Source organism: Erythrolamprus reginae, chromosome Z (genome assembly GCF_031021105.1).
Source record: "Erythrolamprus reginae isolate rEryReg1 chromosome Z, rEryReg1.hap1, whole genome shotgun sequence".
NCBI lineage: Eukaryota > Metazoa > Chordata > Lepidosauria > Squamata > Dipsadidae > Erythrolamprus > Erythrolamprus reginae.
Genome location: NC_091963.1, coordinates 121,701,821 through 121,720,102, shown reverse-complemented (window position 1 = coordinate 121,720,102; position 18,282 = coordinate 121,701,821). Strand labels below are relative to the sequence as shown.

Genomic DNA, 18,282 nt, shown 5'->3' with positions numbered 1-18,282 from the left:
ACCAAATTCATCCTTACAGGATTCAGGAATCCCCAAGAATTACAATTTCTTTTTTTCTTCTTCTTTCTTTTAATTTATATGATAACTTTGGCTGTAAATATTCTAATAATTGCTCTTGTTATAAAAGATAAACAGCTTCATACACCAATGTATTTCTTTCTTGGAAATTTTTCCTGCGTAGAGACATGCTATAGTTCTACTGTTCTTCCCAAAACTTTGATCAGTCTTCAAAGCGGGGACAGATCCATCACATTCCAACTGTGTTTTGTTCAACACTATTTCTTTGCCTCATTAGGAGCAGTGGAATGCTATCTCTTATCTGTAATGTCATACGATCGGTATTTAGCTATCTGTTATCCTTTACATTATGCAAATCAAATGAGTGCCAAATTCTGTGTGCAATTAGTTGGCAGCTCTTTTCTTAGTGGATTTTTGGCTATTTCTATAACAATTGCATTAGTGTCTAACTTAGATTTTTGTGGGCCAAATGAAATTAATCATTTCTTTTGTGATGTCTTCCCACTCATAGAATTGTCTTGCAGTGATACCCATCTTCTGAAAATTCTAATTTATCTCATTTCCTTTTTGTTCACTATACCTCCATTTTTGTTGACTATAATTTCATATGGTTGCATTATCTCTGCTATCCTGAAAATTACTTCCAGCAGTGGTAGACAAAAAGCTTTTTCTACATGTTCCTCTCACCTTATTGTGGTTACCCTTTTTTATGGCACCATAACAATTGTTTATATCTTACCCAATACTGATACACTGAGGAACCTTAATAAAGTGTTTTCTGTCTTCTATGCTGTTTTGACACCCATGGTAAACCCACTTGTCTACAGTCTGAGAAACACTGAAGTAAAGAAAGCACTGAGGAAACATACGTCAGTTATTTGTCAATTTTTTTCCACTTTCAACAAAGCTAAGTAGGTCTAATTCTTCTTTAAGAATTGTCTGTCTTCAGTATGATAACCAGCCCTTTTTTGGTTATTGATATTAATTTTGATAGCTAAAATAATCATATAGAAGGCTATCAATGTTGTGAAAAGTTAGCCCATCTATTTTTACACATCACTAGTAAGAGCATAGGGCTAGAGCCATCCTGTTTTAGAAATTGGTTATCATTTATTTTTGAACATTTCCCTTTATTTTGCTTTATCTCCATTCATAAGTAAAGTTAGGAAGGAAACATGGGCAAATTTGATTTTTTTTCCAGTTTTTCATGATATCTTGTTTTTGAATTCTGAAAAAAAGTCAAATTTATGTGCATCTTTGTGACTCTTTTTCCTAATATAGTTTATTTTTAAATGTTAGATGATTACCTGTTTTGTGCATCAATGTACACAGAGAGAAAAAATGAGGAGTATATTTTTGTAACACAATTCTTAATTATGGATTTTAGCTTCTTTCTGTTCTTTGGAAAAATAGAACTTCACAATTCAGAAACAAAGATGTGCATCAATTTATTCATGAAGGACTAAACAGTACTAAACTGTCTACTGAGGACCTTATGTGTTTCTTAAGGGGTCCTATTTATGTGTTTATGGCTATGTTTTGTTTCTTTATATCCATTTATTTGTGTCATTTTTTAATGTGTCCTATTTTCTTGCACTTGTTGACAAACAAAGAAATCTTCACATTAAATGTAAAAACATTTGTTGGTGTTAAAAGAGTCATTTAAAAATATCTGCATGTTTAGAGTTTTTCTCTTTCTGATATAAAAATATTTAATTAACAGTACAATCAGGCCAAAAATATATTAACAAAGGAGATCAGAGCAGCAAAAAGGAACTACTGTACTCTGAAAAGCTAAAGAATCAATTCTCAACAAATGAACCAGCAAACATGTGGAAGACTCTCAAAAACATCACCGGTTACAGCAAATCACCTTCCCAAGCTAAAGGAGATCAGCAACTGGCAGATGACCTGAATGTGTTCTACTGCAGGTTTGAAAAGAAACCACAACCACGTATCTGCACAACCACCATCCCAGACACACCAACAACAGCCAAGTCTTCTACAACTGAACCCATCCCATTGGGTTTACAACCCCTAGTGATCACAGAAAAGGAAATGAAAGATCTATTTCACAGACAGAAGCCTGGAAAAGCACAAGGCCGAGAGAAGATAACTGGAAATATACTGTATATTCTCTATGTGTACTTTCAATAAACTTGAATTTTCAGAATCCTGAAAATGTATTAAATGATTATTATAAAAAGTGAAAAAGTGTATGTTTTATCTTCTGAAATTCTTAATGGAAGATTTACCAAAGTGCATGTAGTATGTATCTGAGAACCTGTTCATATCACAACACCAGCAAAACCACCACACATATCTTTCAATGTGCCCCATTGCCAATATAGTTCCAAAAACTTTATTATACTATATTGATATCTGTTATAGATCATAATGAATGCTTTTGTCTTTTCTAAAGCAATTTTTATTTTATTAAAAAAATAAATACAAACCTAAAAATAATTACAGAGACAAACAAGACATTAAAAGGTGCCTTAAAAACACATATACACATATTGTTCCCTTAGTTGAATTCAGATAAATATATTTCAACAATATTAATTTCCCACCCCTTGAAAAACAATGCCCAAATATTTTTACACTTATAATACTATTTGCAAAAGATATGGAACTTTCTTTAAAAAAAAAATATTGGATAAATACCCAAAATATCCAAAAATATACTCCCTTTTTTATATTTATTTTCTGACTCTGAGGAATATTACATTAATGTTCCTTGTGTTCTGTCTATAAAGATTTTTTTTTAATTCTTCATCACTAAATTACAAAAAAGCAACAATATATCAATTTACAGATATGGAAATGTGGCTGGCATTTGAAAAAAGACCATTTGGTAACTTCCAAGTTGAAAACTTATTTTAAAAAAATTGGTAAAATGATAATAGTTACAAAAATATTCAAAGGCAAGTAATGATAGGTTAAATCAGATTTACAAAAGGAATTTGATTTGAAGATAACAGATTTGGTGAGTCATATCTAGTGAAAGTAAAATATATATTTAAATAAATCCTAGCACTTTTACTAACCAATAACTTGCTGTCAGTTCCTTACATAGAGCCACGATCGATGACGATGAAACCCAGATTCCCCCATCCTGCAGCTTACTGCAATGTAGAGTCTGAGAAGGAGGCTAGCAGGCAGGAGTCGGTGGAAGAAGATGACGAGGTGCTAGTTCCGACGTGAACTGAAGGCCAACAGAGGTCAGAGGAGGAAGAGGCTGTGGTAGTCCCACAGCCCCAGGCAGCCAGCAGAAGCAGAGGGGGAAGGCTGCAAACCCTGAGCACTGAGTCTCCGGGTACTACTGCCCACCATGTCCTTTTCCTATGCAAGACAAAGCCACTAGTGCTGACTCTTAATTTAATTTGTGGGCAACCGCAGGACCACCTTCTTTCTCTGCCTTTCCTTTTCCTACGCAAGACAAAGCCACTAGCACTCTCTCTAAATGTAATTTTGGGTCAACTGCAGGAACACCTCCTTTCTCTGCCTTTCCTTTTCCTACGCAAAACAAAGCCACTAGCGCTGACTCTCATTTTAATTTGTGGGCAACCACGGGACCACCTTCTTTCTCTGCCTTTCCTTTTCCTATGCAAGACAAAGCCACTAGCGCTCCCTCTAAATGTAATTTTGGGTCAACCGAAGGACCACCTTCTTTCTCTGCCTTTACTTTTTCTGTGTAAGCTGAAGCCTCAAGCTGTTACTACTGGTCACAGCGGCCAGAGACCAATGGCGCCACAGAGCGTATGGCCTTCCATCACACAGGATTACTGTGAAAACGGTGATGCCTGCGGCATATCGGATTGCTGGGTAAAATCTGGCGGGTGGCTGCTGTTGCCTCCTCCTGCTACTCTGTGTCCCCGTTTACCCTCCTGCAAATTTAATTTGTGTGGGCAAGCACAGGGCTGCGCTGCCTTCCACGGCTCTATTTTTTAAAGTTCGGATTCGGTTCAGGTTCGTTGTTCTGTGACGTCACCCAAATTTCTTGAAAAGTTCACCCGAATCCGCCAAACCCGAACTTCATTGGGTTCGGCCATCACTATTCAGCAGTCATCTTCAGAGCCATTTGTGGTCTTGATTTACTTACTTACTTACTTTATTCCTCAATTCCTTCCTTCCCTATCTATCTATCTATCTATCTATCTATCTATCTATCTATCTATCTATCTATCTATCTATCTATCTATCTATCTATTTATTAGAGTTGGGAGGGACCTTGCAGGTCATCTAGTCCAACCCCCTGCTGGTGCAGGAGATCCTACATCACACTAGTCTAATAGCAGTCCAGTCTTTTCTTGAAGGTCACTAGTGTTGGAGCATTCACTACCTCTGCGGGCAAGCCGTTCCACTGGTTGATCGCTCTCACAGTCAGAAAGTTCCTCCTTATTTCCAGGTTGAAGGTCCAATCATTGCTCCTTGTCTGGCTCTCTGGTGCTTTGGAAAATAATGGGTTCCCGTCCTGCCTGTGGCAGCCTCCCAAGTATTTGTAGACTGCTATCATGTCCACCCTGGACCTCCTCTTTGCTAGACTATCCATGCGCAACTTCTGAAACCTTTCCTCATATGTTTCAGTTTCTAGTCCCTTTATCATTCTGTTTGCTCTCTTCTGCACTTTTTCTACAGTATCAATGTCTCTTTTGTAGTGACCAAAACTGAATGCAGACGTGGTCTAACTAGGCCATTATAGAGTGGTATTACCACCTCCCTTGTCTTGGAGTGTATTCCTCTCTATGCACTTTAAGATTGTGTTGGCTTTTTTAAGCTGCCGCTGCACATTGTTGCCTCATGTTTAGTTTGTTGTCCACTAAGACTCCAAGATCTCTCTCACATTCACTGCTGTTGAGATTGTTTTCACCCAGTTTGTATGTGTGTTTTGGGTTTTTCTTACCTAAGTGTAGGATCCTACTTTTCTTTGCATTGAACTTCATTTGGGCCCATCAAACTAGTCTGTCCTCTTCCTGGCCACTTCTGCCAGCTTGGTGTCATCTGCAAATTTGATTAGTTCCCCTTCTACTCCCTCATCTAAATCATTAATAAATATGTTGAAAAGTACTGGGCCTAGGACTGATCCTTATGGTACCCGGCTACTTACTTCTTTCCATGTGGACATGAACCCATTTAGAACTACTCACTGGGTGAGTTTGATCAGCCAATTGCCAATCCATCTGGTAGTGTTGCTGTCTATCCCACTTTTCTCTAGTTTGCAGAGTAATAGATTTTGGTCAACCTTGTTGAAAGCTTTGCTGAAATCTAGATATACTAAGTCCACTGCATTGCTCCAGTCAATTGATTTGGTCACAGTATTAACGAATGAGATGTTGGTTCATCATGATTTGTTCCTGACAAACCCATGTTGGCTGTTGGTTATTATGTTATTTGTCACTAGGTGGTGGCAGATCTGTTTATTGGTTATTTTTTCCAGTATTTTCCCAAGTATTGAGGTAAGGCTGGTCGGTCTGTAGTTTCTTGGGTCTGTTTTTTTGCCTTTTTTATAGAGACCATGTCAGCTTGTTTCCAATCATCTGGTAGTTCTCCTGTGAGCCATGATCTTCCAAAGATGTGATAAAGTGGTTCGAGGATGACCTCTGCTAGTTCCTTCAGGACTCTGGGGTATAGTCTTTCTTGTCCTATCTTGTACATGTTGAGTTCTGACAGGTAGTCTCTTACTGTCTTTTTGCTAATGTGGAGTTGAGTCCCAATTCTATATCCTGCAGCTGTGTTATTGGTTTGTTGGTTTGCAGCTTCTTTTTGAGTGAAGACAGATGCAAAGAACGTGTTGAGTAGTTCTGCTTTGTCTGTATTGTCTGTTATTTCTTTGCCATCTTCTCCTTTTAGTAGACCAACAGTTTCTTTAGTTTTTTTTACTGTTTATGTGTTGGAAGAAACTTTTTTATTGTCTTTGACTTTTGTTGCTAGGCTTAATTCATACTGTACCTTTGCTCTTCCTGATTTTTTGTTTGCAGATTCTGGCTGTCTGTTGGTATTCAGTTTTGGTTTTGTGCCTTTCTTTCCATTTTTTGTATTTTTTCATTCAGTTTGTCCGTGAAGTCTTTTTTGGATTTCGTGTATTTATTTTTCATTGGGATGGTGTTGTACTGGGCTTCAATAATCATGGTTTTTGAAGTCTCCAAAGCTCCTTGTGTGGTTTTGCCTTTTAGGGCTTCTATCCAAGGACTGCTCTCAGGTTTTCTCTAAGTTTGTTGAAGTCCGCTTTTCTAAAATCTGGGACTTTAGTATTGTCGGGTCCTTAGATAAGGAATTGTTTGTTATGTCCCCTGTCCTAATGTTTCTCTTTTACTAGTATCTTGTATATAAATATTATTATATCTTTGCATGCCACCAATACATACTTGACAAAGCAAAATAAATAAATAAATAAATAAATAAATAAATAAATAAATAAATAAATAAATAAATAAATAAATGTATAATGTTGCTAGATTTTTACTAGCAGCAATTGAAATTTGCAGACAGATAATTAAGTGTTTTATGCATGGGCAAACTGCTGATAATTTACTTTTATTCTATTTTTATAGATATTTTTATAGTATTATTTTAGGAATTCTAATTTTTATTTTTCTTTAACCTCTTTTAAGTTTTAGTGGTATTAATAGATTAATCTATAATATATTGTTCTCATTTCAAAAAATTAAGGAAAGAAAAGCATATTTTTGCTGTACTCATTATGGAATAACAACCTCACCCATGAACAGTAAATTCCCATTGGATTTTGTAATTTCCCTTTCTACAGGCATGTTGAATTCCCAAGAAAGCACTTCTGTTGTTGAAAACTATACTAAAATAGAGTCTTGAAACATACATTACAACTCAATATTAATATAAAATAAAGAGTTGGTAGTTATTTTACCCATAGCTTTTTTTCTAGTTGCTTATATCCACTACCTTTTGTTGAAAATATACTAAATGTTTTGATCATTTCTCAGAAAACTTAGTTGCATCTAGGAATTTATTAGCAGCAACTGGCTATTAAATAAGTCGTGTGAAAAAGGAAAAGATTATGGTAACATCTAAATAAGCTTATTAAATAGAAATGTGATTTTGTCAGCCTACTATCTTTTTATACAATATGTTGAAATTTCCAAAGGGTAAAAAATAATTTCCACAGATTTTCAAAGTTTTCAGAAGTTGTCTTCTAAAATAATGGTTTAAAAGTATGCAAGGATTTTATTTATAATTCTAATGCTTTCTGCCACTACGGATGACAATGGCTCTATTTTTTTGTTTACAGATTGAAATTATGTTTTCTGTTAATCAGTAATGGAAATAAGAGACACGCTATGTAGCATTTGTAACAACTAAAGATTGCTATTCTGCTATTTTTCACAGATTCAGGTTGCTCAAGCTCTAGGACTGCAAAATCAAACTGTTATCAAAGAATTCATTCTGCTAGGATTTAAGCATCTTCAGAACATAAGGATTATTTTGCTGCTGGTATTCCTTATAATCTACATCATGACAATTGCTGGAAATGTCCTTATTGTTCTACTGGTGGCAACTGATCGACATCTTCATACTCCTATGTATTTCTTCCTTGGGAATTTATCCTGTTTAGAGTCTTTCTATAGCTCTGCTATTTTACCCAGAATGTTGGCTAGTTTCTTCAATGGAGACAGATCAATATCAATCAATGGCTGCTTTGTGCAACATTATTTCTTTGCATACCTAGCAGCTGTGGAATTTATCTCCTTTCAGCAATGTCCTATGATCGATATGTGGCTATTTGCAAACCACTTCATTATGTGTGTATAATGAATAGTAAGTTGTGTCTCTACCTGGCAGCTGGATCTTGGGTAATTGGATTCATTGCCAGTACTATAACAATTATATTAATGTCAGGGTTAGTCTTCTGTGGTCCAAATGAAATTGACCATTTCTTTTGTGACACCTACCCAATTATGCAGTTGTCTTGCAGCAATACTCTTCTTTTAAGAATCCTAATTTTAACTTTTGTATCTGTGTTCACATTTCCCCCCTTTACATTAACATTATTGTCATACACATTTATAATATCTACTGTCCTTAAAATCCCATCTACTATTGGAAAGCAAAAGGCCTTTTCTACCTGTTCTTCTCATCTCATTGTGGTAACTATTTATTATGGATCTATCACTGTTGCATATACCTTACCATATTCAAATTCCTTGAGCGACTGGAACAAACTCACATCTGCCTTTTACACAATCCTAACACCTTTGATCAACCCTCTCATATACAGCCTAAGAAATAAAGAGGTAAAGGATTCTCTTCAGAGGTCTGTAGTCATAGGATGGGTTGGAAATCAGATAAGTAGTTATATCAATATACTTCTGCAAACAAATATCACCAGGCAATTGGTAAATGTCTCAAGAAATAATTAAATATTTCTTGATACTTATTAAAATCAAATATTTGCTTATTGAACTCCATGTAAATAACAACATGATAATAATAATGTTGATACTGCTACTAAACATTTGTTTTCTGAATTTTGTTTTTAAACATAGAAAGTAAATACGAATAAGCTCCCTTACTCAGAAATTCTCATGCCAGAATAGGCAGATATTTACTTGTGGTGTCCATAAAAAATATGTTGAATCCCGCTATGAAACAGAAATGGAAATTGTAAAAGAAAATATGATAAGCTGGGGAATGAATTTTGGTTACACAATTGAAGTAGAAAAATGGGAAAAATTATGGACTAATAATTGGCAGATTACAAAATCGACAGCATTCAAGGAAAACCACCTAAAAATGTTTTATAGGTGGCATCTACCACCGGAAAGACTCTCAAAAATGTTCCCCAAAACTTCCCCATTATGCTGGAAGTGTAAAAAAGAAAGAGGCACATTTTATCATCAATGGTGGACATGTGTACAAGCAAAAAATTATTGGAATAAAATAACAGATTGGCTAAAAGAAATAACAAAGGAAGAATTTGAAAAAAAACCAGAATTATATTTATTGGGTATTTTTAATTAAAAAATGCCTTTCGTAAACTCCTTAAAACCCACCTCTGTCGTCAAGCATGGCGGAACTAAAACATCTCCCCCTGCCTATGTAGTTTTTTGTGTATGGTATGACGGTATGTATGTTTTTATATATTGGGGTTTCTTGTTTTTTAGATTTTTAAAAGGTATTGTTATTTTAGATTCTAACTATTAGATTTGTCATTATATATTGTTTTTATCATTGCTGTAAGCCGCCCCGAGTCTACAGAGAGGGGCGGCATACAAATCTAATAAATAATAATAATAAATAATAAAAAAGAGATAAGATATTTAACTATACACATATTAACAGCTGCTAGGATAGCATATGCCCAGAAATGGAAAATAGTCAAAACACCGGAAGAAAATATAGTAATTAAAAAAATACTGGACTGTGCGGAAATGGACAGAATGTCCAAAAAATTAGAGAGAAAAGAAGACTCAGATTATTATAAAATATGGGGGAAGTTCTACGATTAGCTAAATGAAAGAACAATGGAGAAATAATTAAAAGAATTAATACTAAGTGAAAACGGAAAGTTCTCTGATCAAACACTCAAAAAAGAAGTGGGGAAGCTTTCGTTTCCCAAATGTTGTATGTATATATTTTGTTTATGTCTTTTCTTTTCTGTTATATTTGAAAAAATAAAAATAAAATGTTACAAGGAGTTAATATATATATTATATATATATTTGTTTTCGTAGATTTTCACGGGTATATGTATGTAGATTGTTCTGAGTTCGGGTTTTGCCCCGTGTAATATTTTGAGTGTCTATGCGACGTTTCGGTGAAATCACATTCACCATCATCAGGCTGAAGTTATAAGCTTCGTGCTGCTGTAAATATAGAATGTTTGCAACTGCCATTTGTTCCTTATATATAGTGTTGGGGGTGGAGATTTGGTTTGAATGTAGCAAATAGATTGGGTGGTGGAATCACATTTAGTTGAAGGATTAACATGGTGATGATTATGATATGTTTTTTTGTTTAAGGCTGGTTTCCAAATCTCTGGTAGGCGGGACGTGTCATCTTGTTTGTTCATGCTGAGGGGGTACTTTTCTATCTCTGATACTTTGGTTCTAGTATAGGATTCCTCACAATCAGGTTTTACATCAAACCGCAAGCATAGGTGGTCACTGCAACCTAAATTTTCTCCCACCTTAACCTCTGAAACCCAATTCCCATTTGTAAAAACTAAATCTAGAATATTCTCCCCTCTAATCGGTGTCTTAACCAGCTATGCCAGGGCTGATCTTGTAAGGGCTGCTGCTATATTATTTCTTTTGCATGTAAGAGCACTAGGGATATTCCTGTCAACATCAGGCATGTTGAAATCACCCATAACCACAATATATTCATTTACTGCCATTTGGGTAGTCATAATCCTCAGATTGCCCTGGAGGCTTATAGATCACCCCAATTCTAATGAGAGAACCCTTTTTTAGTTTTCATGCAGAGTCTCCAGCTCTTTACATGTATTTTGGATTAGTGTTGTTTTTAGACTTTCCTTAATATAAATGGCTAATCCACCTCACCTTCTCTTTACTCTATCCTTCATATACAATGTATATCCTGGCATGGATATTTCCCATTCATTGGAGTCCTTAAATGGCATTCCTTAGATAACAAAGTCCATTTATCATTCAAGAATGAGTCAGCTCCCTGAGATCTTTTTCTGAGGCAGAAACAGTTTTTTGGAAAACTTTTTCAAGCACACTCCCACTCTAAAACCTCCATTGAATTGCGTTGAAACATCACAACCAATTACCCAAAATCCTTTGCTTTTATACTACCCGAAAGTGATATCACACCCCAAAGAGTCTAAGGTTGTAAGCTAACACCTTTTACTATGCAACTCTTCTCGCCTTCTCAGAAATCGTCTATAGTGAGGATCTATCCCCTGACTATCCATTCTAATGTCTTCTTCATCCTCTGACTGGGACCCCTCTCACATTGTTATATGTGCCCCCTGTAGTTCCTCAGGTTCACTCAGGTCACTTTCTCCCTCACTCTCATTCTTTGCATCAGCTGGCAACCCCCCTGGCCCACGGTATCCAGAGGGGCCTTCCTCATCATTCTTCGAATCTGACATGACCTGAGGCGGACAAGGAGCACTCACAACACTGTACATGTTTTTTGTGTTTATATATATGTGTGTGTGTGTATGTGTGTATGCACATGTGCATATGTAGGTTGGGATTTGTTGTTTATTGCTTTATGCTGCTCAAAGTCACATTGTTGAAGTTAAGCAATTTATTCATCTTTTAAATAAGTGAATTAATGTGTGCACTAATACAAGAAAAGATCCAGGTTGGCGCAGCAGGTAGAGTGCTGTATTGCAGGCCACTGAAGCTGACTGCAGATCTGTAAGTCAGCGGTTCAAATCTCATCACTGGCTCAAGGTTGACTCAGCTTTCCATCCTTCTGAGGTGGGTAAAATGAAGACCCGGATTGTGGGCGCAATAGGCTGTCTCTGTTAAGAAGCGCTATTGCTAACATGTTGTAAGCCACCCTGAGTCTAAGGAGAAGGGCGGCATAAAAATTGAATAAATAAATAAACGAACGAACAAACAAACAAATAAATAAATAAATCTTGCATACAGAAAATTCAATAATTCATAAATAAATAATAAATTCATAAATTCACATAACTCAGTCAACCTAGTTTTGTGAAATGTTTCATCACTGTACATGAATTTTTTAAGATAGCTTTTTAAAGGGTGAATTAAAGGCAAATAAAGCAAAACTGATTGTTCCAGTGGCAGACTTAATCCATTTGTAAGTCCTAGATGGTGAACCTTTTTTTCCTCTGAAAGAGGGTGTGCGCACACTATCACGCATGCACAAGTGCCCACACCCATATTTCAATGCCTGGGGAGGGCAAAAACAGCTTCCCCCCCCCCCAGAGGCCCTTTGGAGGGCAGAAATTGCCTGTTTCCCAATTTCTGTGGGCCCAGTAAGCAATATTTTTCTGTCTATAGATTTGTAGAATTAATCTGTCAGTGATTCTTATAATATTTTCTTCTCTCTCTAATTAATCCCTGTGTTCACTATGTCTTATGAGAATTATTGTTCTTATTATTGTTGTATCAGTGTATTTTGAATATATAAGCCAAAGGAGGAAAGATTCTGTGTTTTCTCCAGAGTTGATACATAAATAAGAAAATGATCTAAGAATGCTTGTTGATGCCATTAGTTATATGAAGAAACATTAATAGAGATGTAATTTGATGTAATTACAGATGTGACCAGAAATATTTCCTTGATTATATAAACATAGGTAAAATGTATTTACTCTGGTTTTGTTGAAGAATATGAAATTGTAAAGAAATATGCTAATAAAATGTTAAAACAAATACCAAACATTAATTTCTCAAATTATTTTATTTCAGTGTCAGATATGATTTGTGGTTGTGCATTGCTGGATATTGTCTAAAATGTTAACATCACTAGGAGAGTTTAAACACTTTGAGGAGGAAAAACACTATGAAAAATATACATAGCAAGAATCTTCTGAAGAATTTGCTTTACATTCCTAACTTTACTCTGAAATGATGATTATTCCATCAAAGGTATGTAACTATTTTTATTGTTATTATTTACTGCTCATCACACATTATCATTGTCTGGACTGTGGCCTAGAATTATTTGCATGTATAGATGATGGATTTCAAGGGCAGCAGTTCATATGTACTGTGTTTTGTTTTGCTTGTAAAGACATGTGAGTTTCAATTTCTTTTAGTTCTCACACACTGACTGAAAGATTCCATTACTTTTAAGTTTCCAATCTATGTCCCAGGAGCATAAACTTCTTTTAAAAACCCTGCTGTTCCCCTCAGGTCTAAAAGGACCTGAAATAAAGTTTGAGATGTGGTAAAAACTTTTCCTTGCATATCTGAAACTTGAAATTCCATGACTTTGTCTCATATGAGGAGTTCCTTCTAAGTGTGATGGGGGGGGGGGTGTATAGTTTTTGCTGGGTCCTTTTAGACCTGGAGTATAAAAAGGTTGGTTCTAGCTACTGGAATGGTCTTTTTGAATACTTTTTTCACTAGTATACTAATTTGAACATTTCTGAACACAATGATATGAAAATTGAAATGAAAAAAAATGCTTATTTGTTTATTTTGCTCATAAATCTCCGCCACCACCATTTTTGTGAAACTTTGTTCATTTTCATCTTGATTAGGCTGCAAAATCTTTTGACCCTCTTTGGCATTGGGAAACTAATCTGAACATTTCTGAACATAATGAAATGAAAATTGAAATGAAAAGAATGATGCTTATTTGTTTATTTTGCTCAGTAAAGGGCCTCCCCCCCCCACAGCTGTCTGCACTTTTTTCAATTTTAGATAGAATAGCTTGCCAAATCAGAATTTTTTTATCATCTTTGCCATTGGCATACTAATTTGAACATTTCTGAACATAATGAAATGAAAAAAATTATGTTCTGTTCGCAGAATATACACGTTGGTTCTAGCTACTGGAATGGGTTTTTTGAATACTTTTTTTGCTAGTATACTAATTTGAACATTTCAGAACACAATGAAATGAAAATTGAAATGAAAAAATGAATGCTTATTTTGCTCAGAAAAGCCCGACCCCCCTGGCTGTGTGCAATTATTTCATTTTATAGATAGATTAGCCTGCAAAATCCATTTTTTTATTTCATTTTTCATTTGTTTGTGTTCAGAAATGTTCAAATTAGTATACTAGTGAAAAGGGTATTTTTAAAAAATCATTCCAGTAGCTAGAACCAACCATTTTTTACTCCGGGTCACATATGACCCTGAGGAACCTAAATGTACAATCTTTGTGAAAATCATTTATTTTTCCATTTCATTTTTCATTTCACTGTGTTCAGAAATGTTCAAATTATTATGCCAATGTCAAAGATGGTCAAAAAATTCTGATTTGGCTGACTAATCTAGATAAAAATGAACACAATTTCACAAAAATGGGTGGCGGGGTTTTATGAGCAAATAAACAAATAAGCATTATTTTTTCACTTCAATTTTCATTTCATTGTGTTCAGAAATGTTCAAATTAGTATACTAGTGAAAAAAGTGTTCAAAAAGACCATTCCAGTAACTAGAACCAACCTTTTTATACTCCAGGTCTAAAAGGACCTGGAGGGTTGCAAGTGTATAGTAAATGCGAGGAGACTAGCAGGGTTAAATCAAAGACATAAATCAGATAATTTTGCTGAATGTTTAAACTATTTTCATTTATGACACTGAGAATATTGAGTCAAATAATCTTTTAAACCATGTCCTCCCAAGAATTAATTCTTTCATAAAATCAATCCTCTATCCACTGAGATGAATAAGGGAGAAAAATACATGAGGCTGCACTGTAAACATGGAAAATTGTCTCAAAAGTTTCCATTTCTTCCTCCATTTAGCTCCAAAATTAAACCTGACCTCCTTTTGTTGTTGTTTGTGTTGTTGTTGTTGTTGTTGTTAAGAAAAAAAGCATAGGCTAGCTTTAGATTACACATATGGGCTGTTTGCTGAATCCACCCATTCTATGAGTTTCCACAATACAATATCTTATTTATAGAAGCAGCAACCACACTGTTTCTCTCTGCTTCAGAAACTCTTTTCAACACCCTTCAAGATTTTGAAAATACTGACAGGTACTAATCAAGATCACATACACACACACACATACACACACCATTAAACCCACTGGCACTTGCCAAAAAGTAAAAGAGGCACTCATTTTGCAAATGTCAGAAGTGCCAATAGGACTTTGAAGTCTTCTTATAGAATCTTTCATTTCTTCGTAAAGCCAGAGTGTGGTGCCAAGGCAAAAGCAACTAGTGAAAACAAAAAAGAAGGAACAGTACACAGAATAGAATGGAATGGAATGGAATGGAATGGAATGGAACGGAACGGAACAGAGCAGAACACAACAGAACAGAACAGAATTCTCTATTGGCCAGTGTGATTGGATACACAAGGAATTTGTCTTTGGTGCATATGCTCTTAGTGCACAAAAAGAAAAACTAAAATACATTTATAGGTTTCTAATAAGCAATCAAATCGTATTAGGACAAAATAAAACAATATAAATTGTAAAGATAGAAGCAATGGCTATAGTCATAAGCGGGAAGTAATAGGTACTAAAAAGGTTGAGAAGAATAATAGTAATACACACTTTATAAATAATTTGACAGTATTGTGGAACTTAGTTTTTTAGCAAAGTAATTGCATTCAGGGGAAAAGCTGAACAGCTTTAAGACTAATCTAAGATACTATGCACAGAATTATTGAATGATACAAAGTATTCTGTATTGGAAAAGAATGATAAGGTAAAATTAATGTTAGCATATTGTATCAGTGAAAGTCTTTGTTCCTTGACTAACCTAGATGAACATGATAGAGAAACCTAGATTTTATTAATTTGCAATTTTGCTGAAATGTTCACATATGTTGTATTATATTTATTGTAGTTCATAACCATCACTATAAAATTGGGAAGAAAATAACTTCTGGGAATGTCATTATTTTGACTGTGTGTCTGCCTATCTCTAATTTTAGCGTTATCCTTTTATCTATCCATTATTTTTAAAAAGAAAAAAAGAAAAATATATTGCAATGCTTTTTCAGTTTTGCTTCATAACTTTCATAAACAAAAAACATATTAGCTCAATATATATTACAGTACACAAAATACATTCTAAGCAAAAGGATACCTTTTTCTGTGAAAGAAAGGCATCACATTTTTAAAAAATATTAAAAATATTCAGATTCTCAGCTGTATCTAGAGACTGAATTAGATATATAGCAGGGTCCCTTATAGTAGCTTCACTTATCATCAAAAATATGTACATGTATGTATACATATGTACATGTATATATACACATACATACATACATATATGTACATACACACAAAAATTGATATATTATTTCATAAAACAAAAAAGCAAAATTGCATTGAAATAAGATTTTTTTCTATAAGTCAATTTGAGATAGGACACAACAATAACCATGATTTACAAGTATTTTTTTTTTTTACAGGTGCAGTTATTTGAACATTCAGAAGTGGAAAATCAGTCACATGTAACTGAATTCATTTTGTTGGGATTTGGAGAATATAAGCTTCTTCATACTCCTCTATTCACATTGTTCCTTCTCATTTATGCTATTACTATGGCTGGAAACATCCTCATTATTCTACTTATTGTCATAGATCATCACCTTCATACACCCATGTATTTTTTTCTTGGGAATCTCTCATGCTTAGAAATTTGTTGCAGTTCAAATATCTTGCCGAGAATGCTTTCCCATTTTATTACAGGGATTAAGTCTATTTCAATCAATGGGTGCTTTGTGCAAGAATTTCTATTTGGTTCTTTGGGAGCTGTAGAGTGCTGTTTATTATCTGCAATGTCCTTTGACAGATATTTGGCTATATGTAAGCCATTATATTATGTCACCATAATGAATGGAAAGTTGTGCTTCCTATTAATTGTCATATCATGGATAAGTGGCACTTTTGCGAGCAGTTTGATAATTATCATAATGTCCAAACTCAATTTCTGTGTTAACAATAAAATTGATCATTACTTCTGTGATACACTTCCAGTTATAGAACTATCTTGCAGTGGCACATATGTATCAAAATTAGCTCTCTATATTATTAGCTCTGTAGTCACATTTCCTCCTTTTACATTGACTTTAACATCATACATTTATATCATTGAAACTATAATGAAAATCCCTTCTACCACAGGAAAACAAAAAGCATTCTCCACCTGTTCTTCTCATCTTTTGGTAGTCACCATTTTTTATGGCACGTTGATAAGTATCTATGCAATACCAAATGCCATAAAAGCGAATGGTCTTCATAAAGTGTTCTCTGTCATCTATACCATCCTAACTCCTATGCTTAATCCTATTATCTATACCCTGAGAAATAAAGAGGTGAAAAATGGTTTGAGGAGGTTGTGTTACAGTTTTGTTCATATTTCGAGAAGCTTTTATTAAAAAAATAAAGCATATCCATTTTTAGTGTATTTTATAATAGGAAGTTCAATTGTTGAAATGCAATATCCCTCTTAGAAGACTCGTAGATTTCATAGATTTCATAGATTTTCATAGATACAGGTATGAATGTCTTGGCATATTCAGGTTTCTTCCTGTGTAAGTTTCAGAGATTCCTTTTCAGAGATTCCAGGTGATGTTTCGATGAGGTCTCACTCATCATCTTCAGGCTGGTGCTTTGGCTTTGTACTAGGGTCACTTTGCTCACCCTAGCACAAAGCCAAAGGCACCAGCCTAAAGATGATGAGTGAGACCGTGTCGAAACATTGCCTGGAATCTCTGAAACCTACATGTGAAGAAACCCAAATATGCCAAGACCTGTGTGTGTGTGTTTGTGTGTGTGTGTGTGTGTGTGTGTGAAATTTGGATGGGCCAACACCCCCAACAATGGCTGAAAATTGTTCTTGTGTGTCACATCCATAATTATATTTTTCTCTTTCTTGTATAGTAAGCAGCTGCAATGTATAAAAATATGCCAGAATTCTCATAAAATGGTTGTCAACGATGCATAAACCCAAACTCATGCTTCTTAGAAGGATTGGATCCTTACTGATCTCATAGACAGTAGATAAACATGAAATTAAAATAAAGAAAATTGAGGATACAACAGAAGAAAATAAAATAAGATTAAATAAAAATGAAGACAAACTCAAAAAGGTAAATAAAAACCTAGAGGCAGCTATATTTTAGTTAGAATTTGAAAAAGCTTCCTTTTATTTATGATTGCAAAATGTACAAGAAGGAAAAGGGGAGAATTTATTTGGGATAGTTGCCAAAAAAAATTCAGAGGAATTGAAAATTGATGAGGATGACTTAATTAGACACATAGATGAAGTATATCAAGTTCAGACAAATTATGCGAGACACCATAAACTCCCTAGAGAGATCCATATCAGATTTACTAAGAAAACCTTGAGGGATGAAATATACAAAAATATGAGAGATTTACTGTCATATAGAGGGAAATATATCATTGTACTGAAACAAATACCCAGAAGAATTCAGAAGAAGAGAAGGGACTTGCATTATTTTATGGCTAAATTAATAAGAAAAGAAATTCAATTCAGATGGTTAGTGCCGGAAGGGGTAATGGTTACTTGGAAGAGAAAAAAGGTTACAATTGAGATGACAGGCCAAGCCGACCAATTTATCACTGAACATCTAAACAAAGAAAGAGAAAGTAGTACTAATTCAGAATTTTTAA

The 18,282-nt window shown here is 34.7% G+C and overlaps 3 protein-coding genes across 3 annotated transcripts; all 3 read left to right on the top strand.

Moving 5' to 3' along the window:
* Positions 1-324: 324 nt before the first annotated feature.
* On the top strand, positions 325-2,175 carry LOC139153949 (olfactory receptor 5P81-like). The gene is made up of 2 exons (XM_070728374.1): positions 325-844; positions 1,742-2,175. The coding sequence occupies exons 1-2, from the start codon at positions 325-327 to the stop codon at positions 2,173-2,175; spliced, it is 954 nt and encodes a 317-aa protein (XP_070584475.1).
* Positions 2,176-3,108: 933 nt separating this feature from the next.
* Positions 3,109-16,339, top strand: LOC139153948 (olfactory receptor 6B1-like). The gene is given in 6 exon segments (XM_070728373.1): positions 3,109-3,207; positions 3,721-3,846; positions 7,384-7,732; positions 7,735-8,390; positions 16,053-16,246; positions 16,333-16,339. Coding segments are annotated over 6 exon segments (1,431 nt in total).
* An 82-nt stretch (positions 16,340-16,421) lies between these two features.
* LOC139153947 (olfactory receptor 1468-like) lies at positions 16,422-17,021 on the top strand. The gene has a single exon (XM_070728372.1). The coding sequence runs from the start codon at positions 16,422-16,424 to the stop codon at positions 17,019-17,021; it is 600 nt and encodes a 199-aa protein (XP_070584473.1).
* The last annotated feature ends 1,261 nt before the right edge of the window (positions 17,022-18,282 follow it).

Excerpts from the sequence above, each read along its gene's own strand:
- LOC139153947 (XM_070728372.1), top strand. The coding sequence starts at position 16,422 with ATGTCCTTTGACAGATATTTGGCTATATGTAAGCCATTATATTATGTC.
- LOC139153949 (XM_070728374.1), top strand. The coding sequence starts at position 325 with ATGTCATACGATCGGTATTTAGCTATCTGTTATCCTTTACATTATGCA. Across the intron at positions 845-1,741 it reads GGTAAACCCACTTGTCTACA|TACAATCAGGCCAAAAATAT; the intron begins GTCTGAGAAACA and ends TTTAATTAACAG.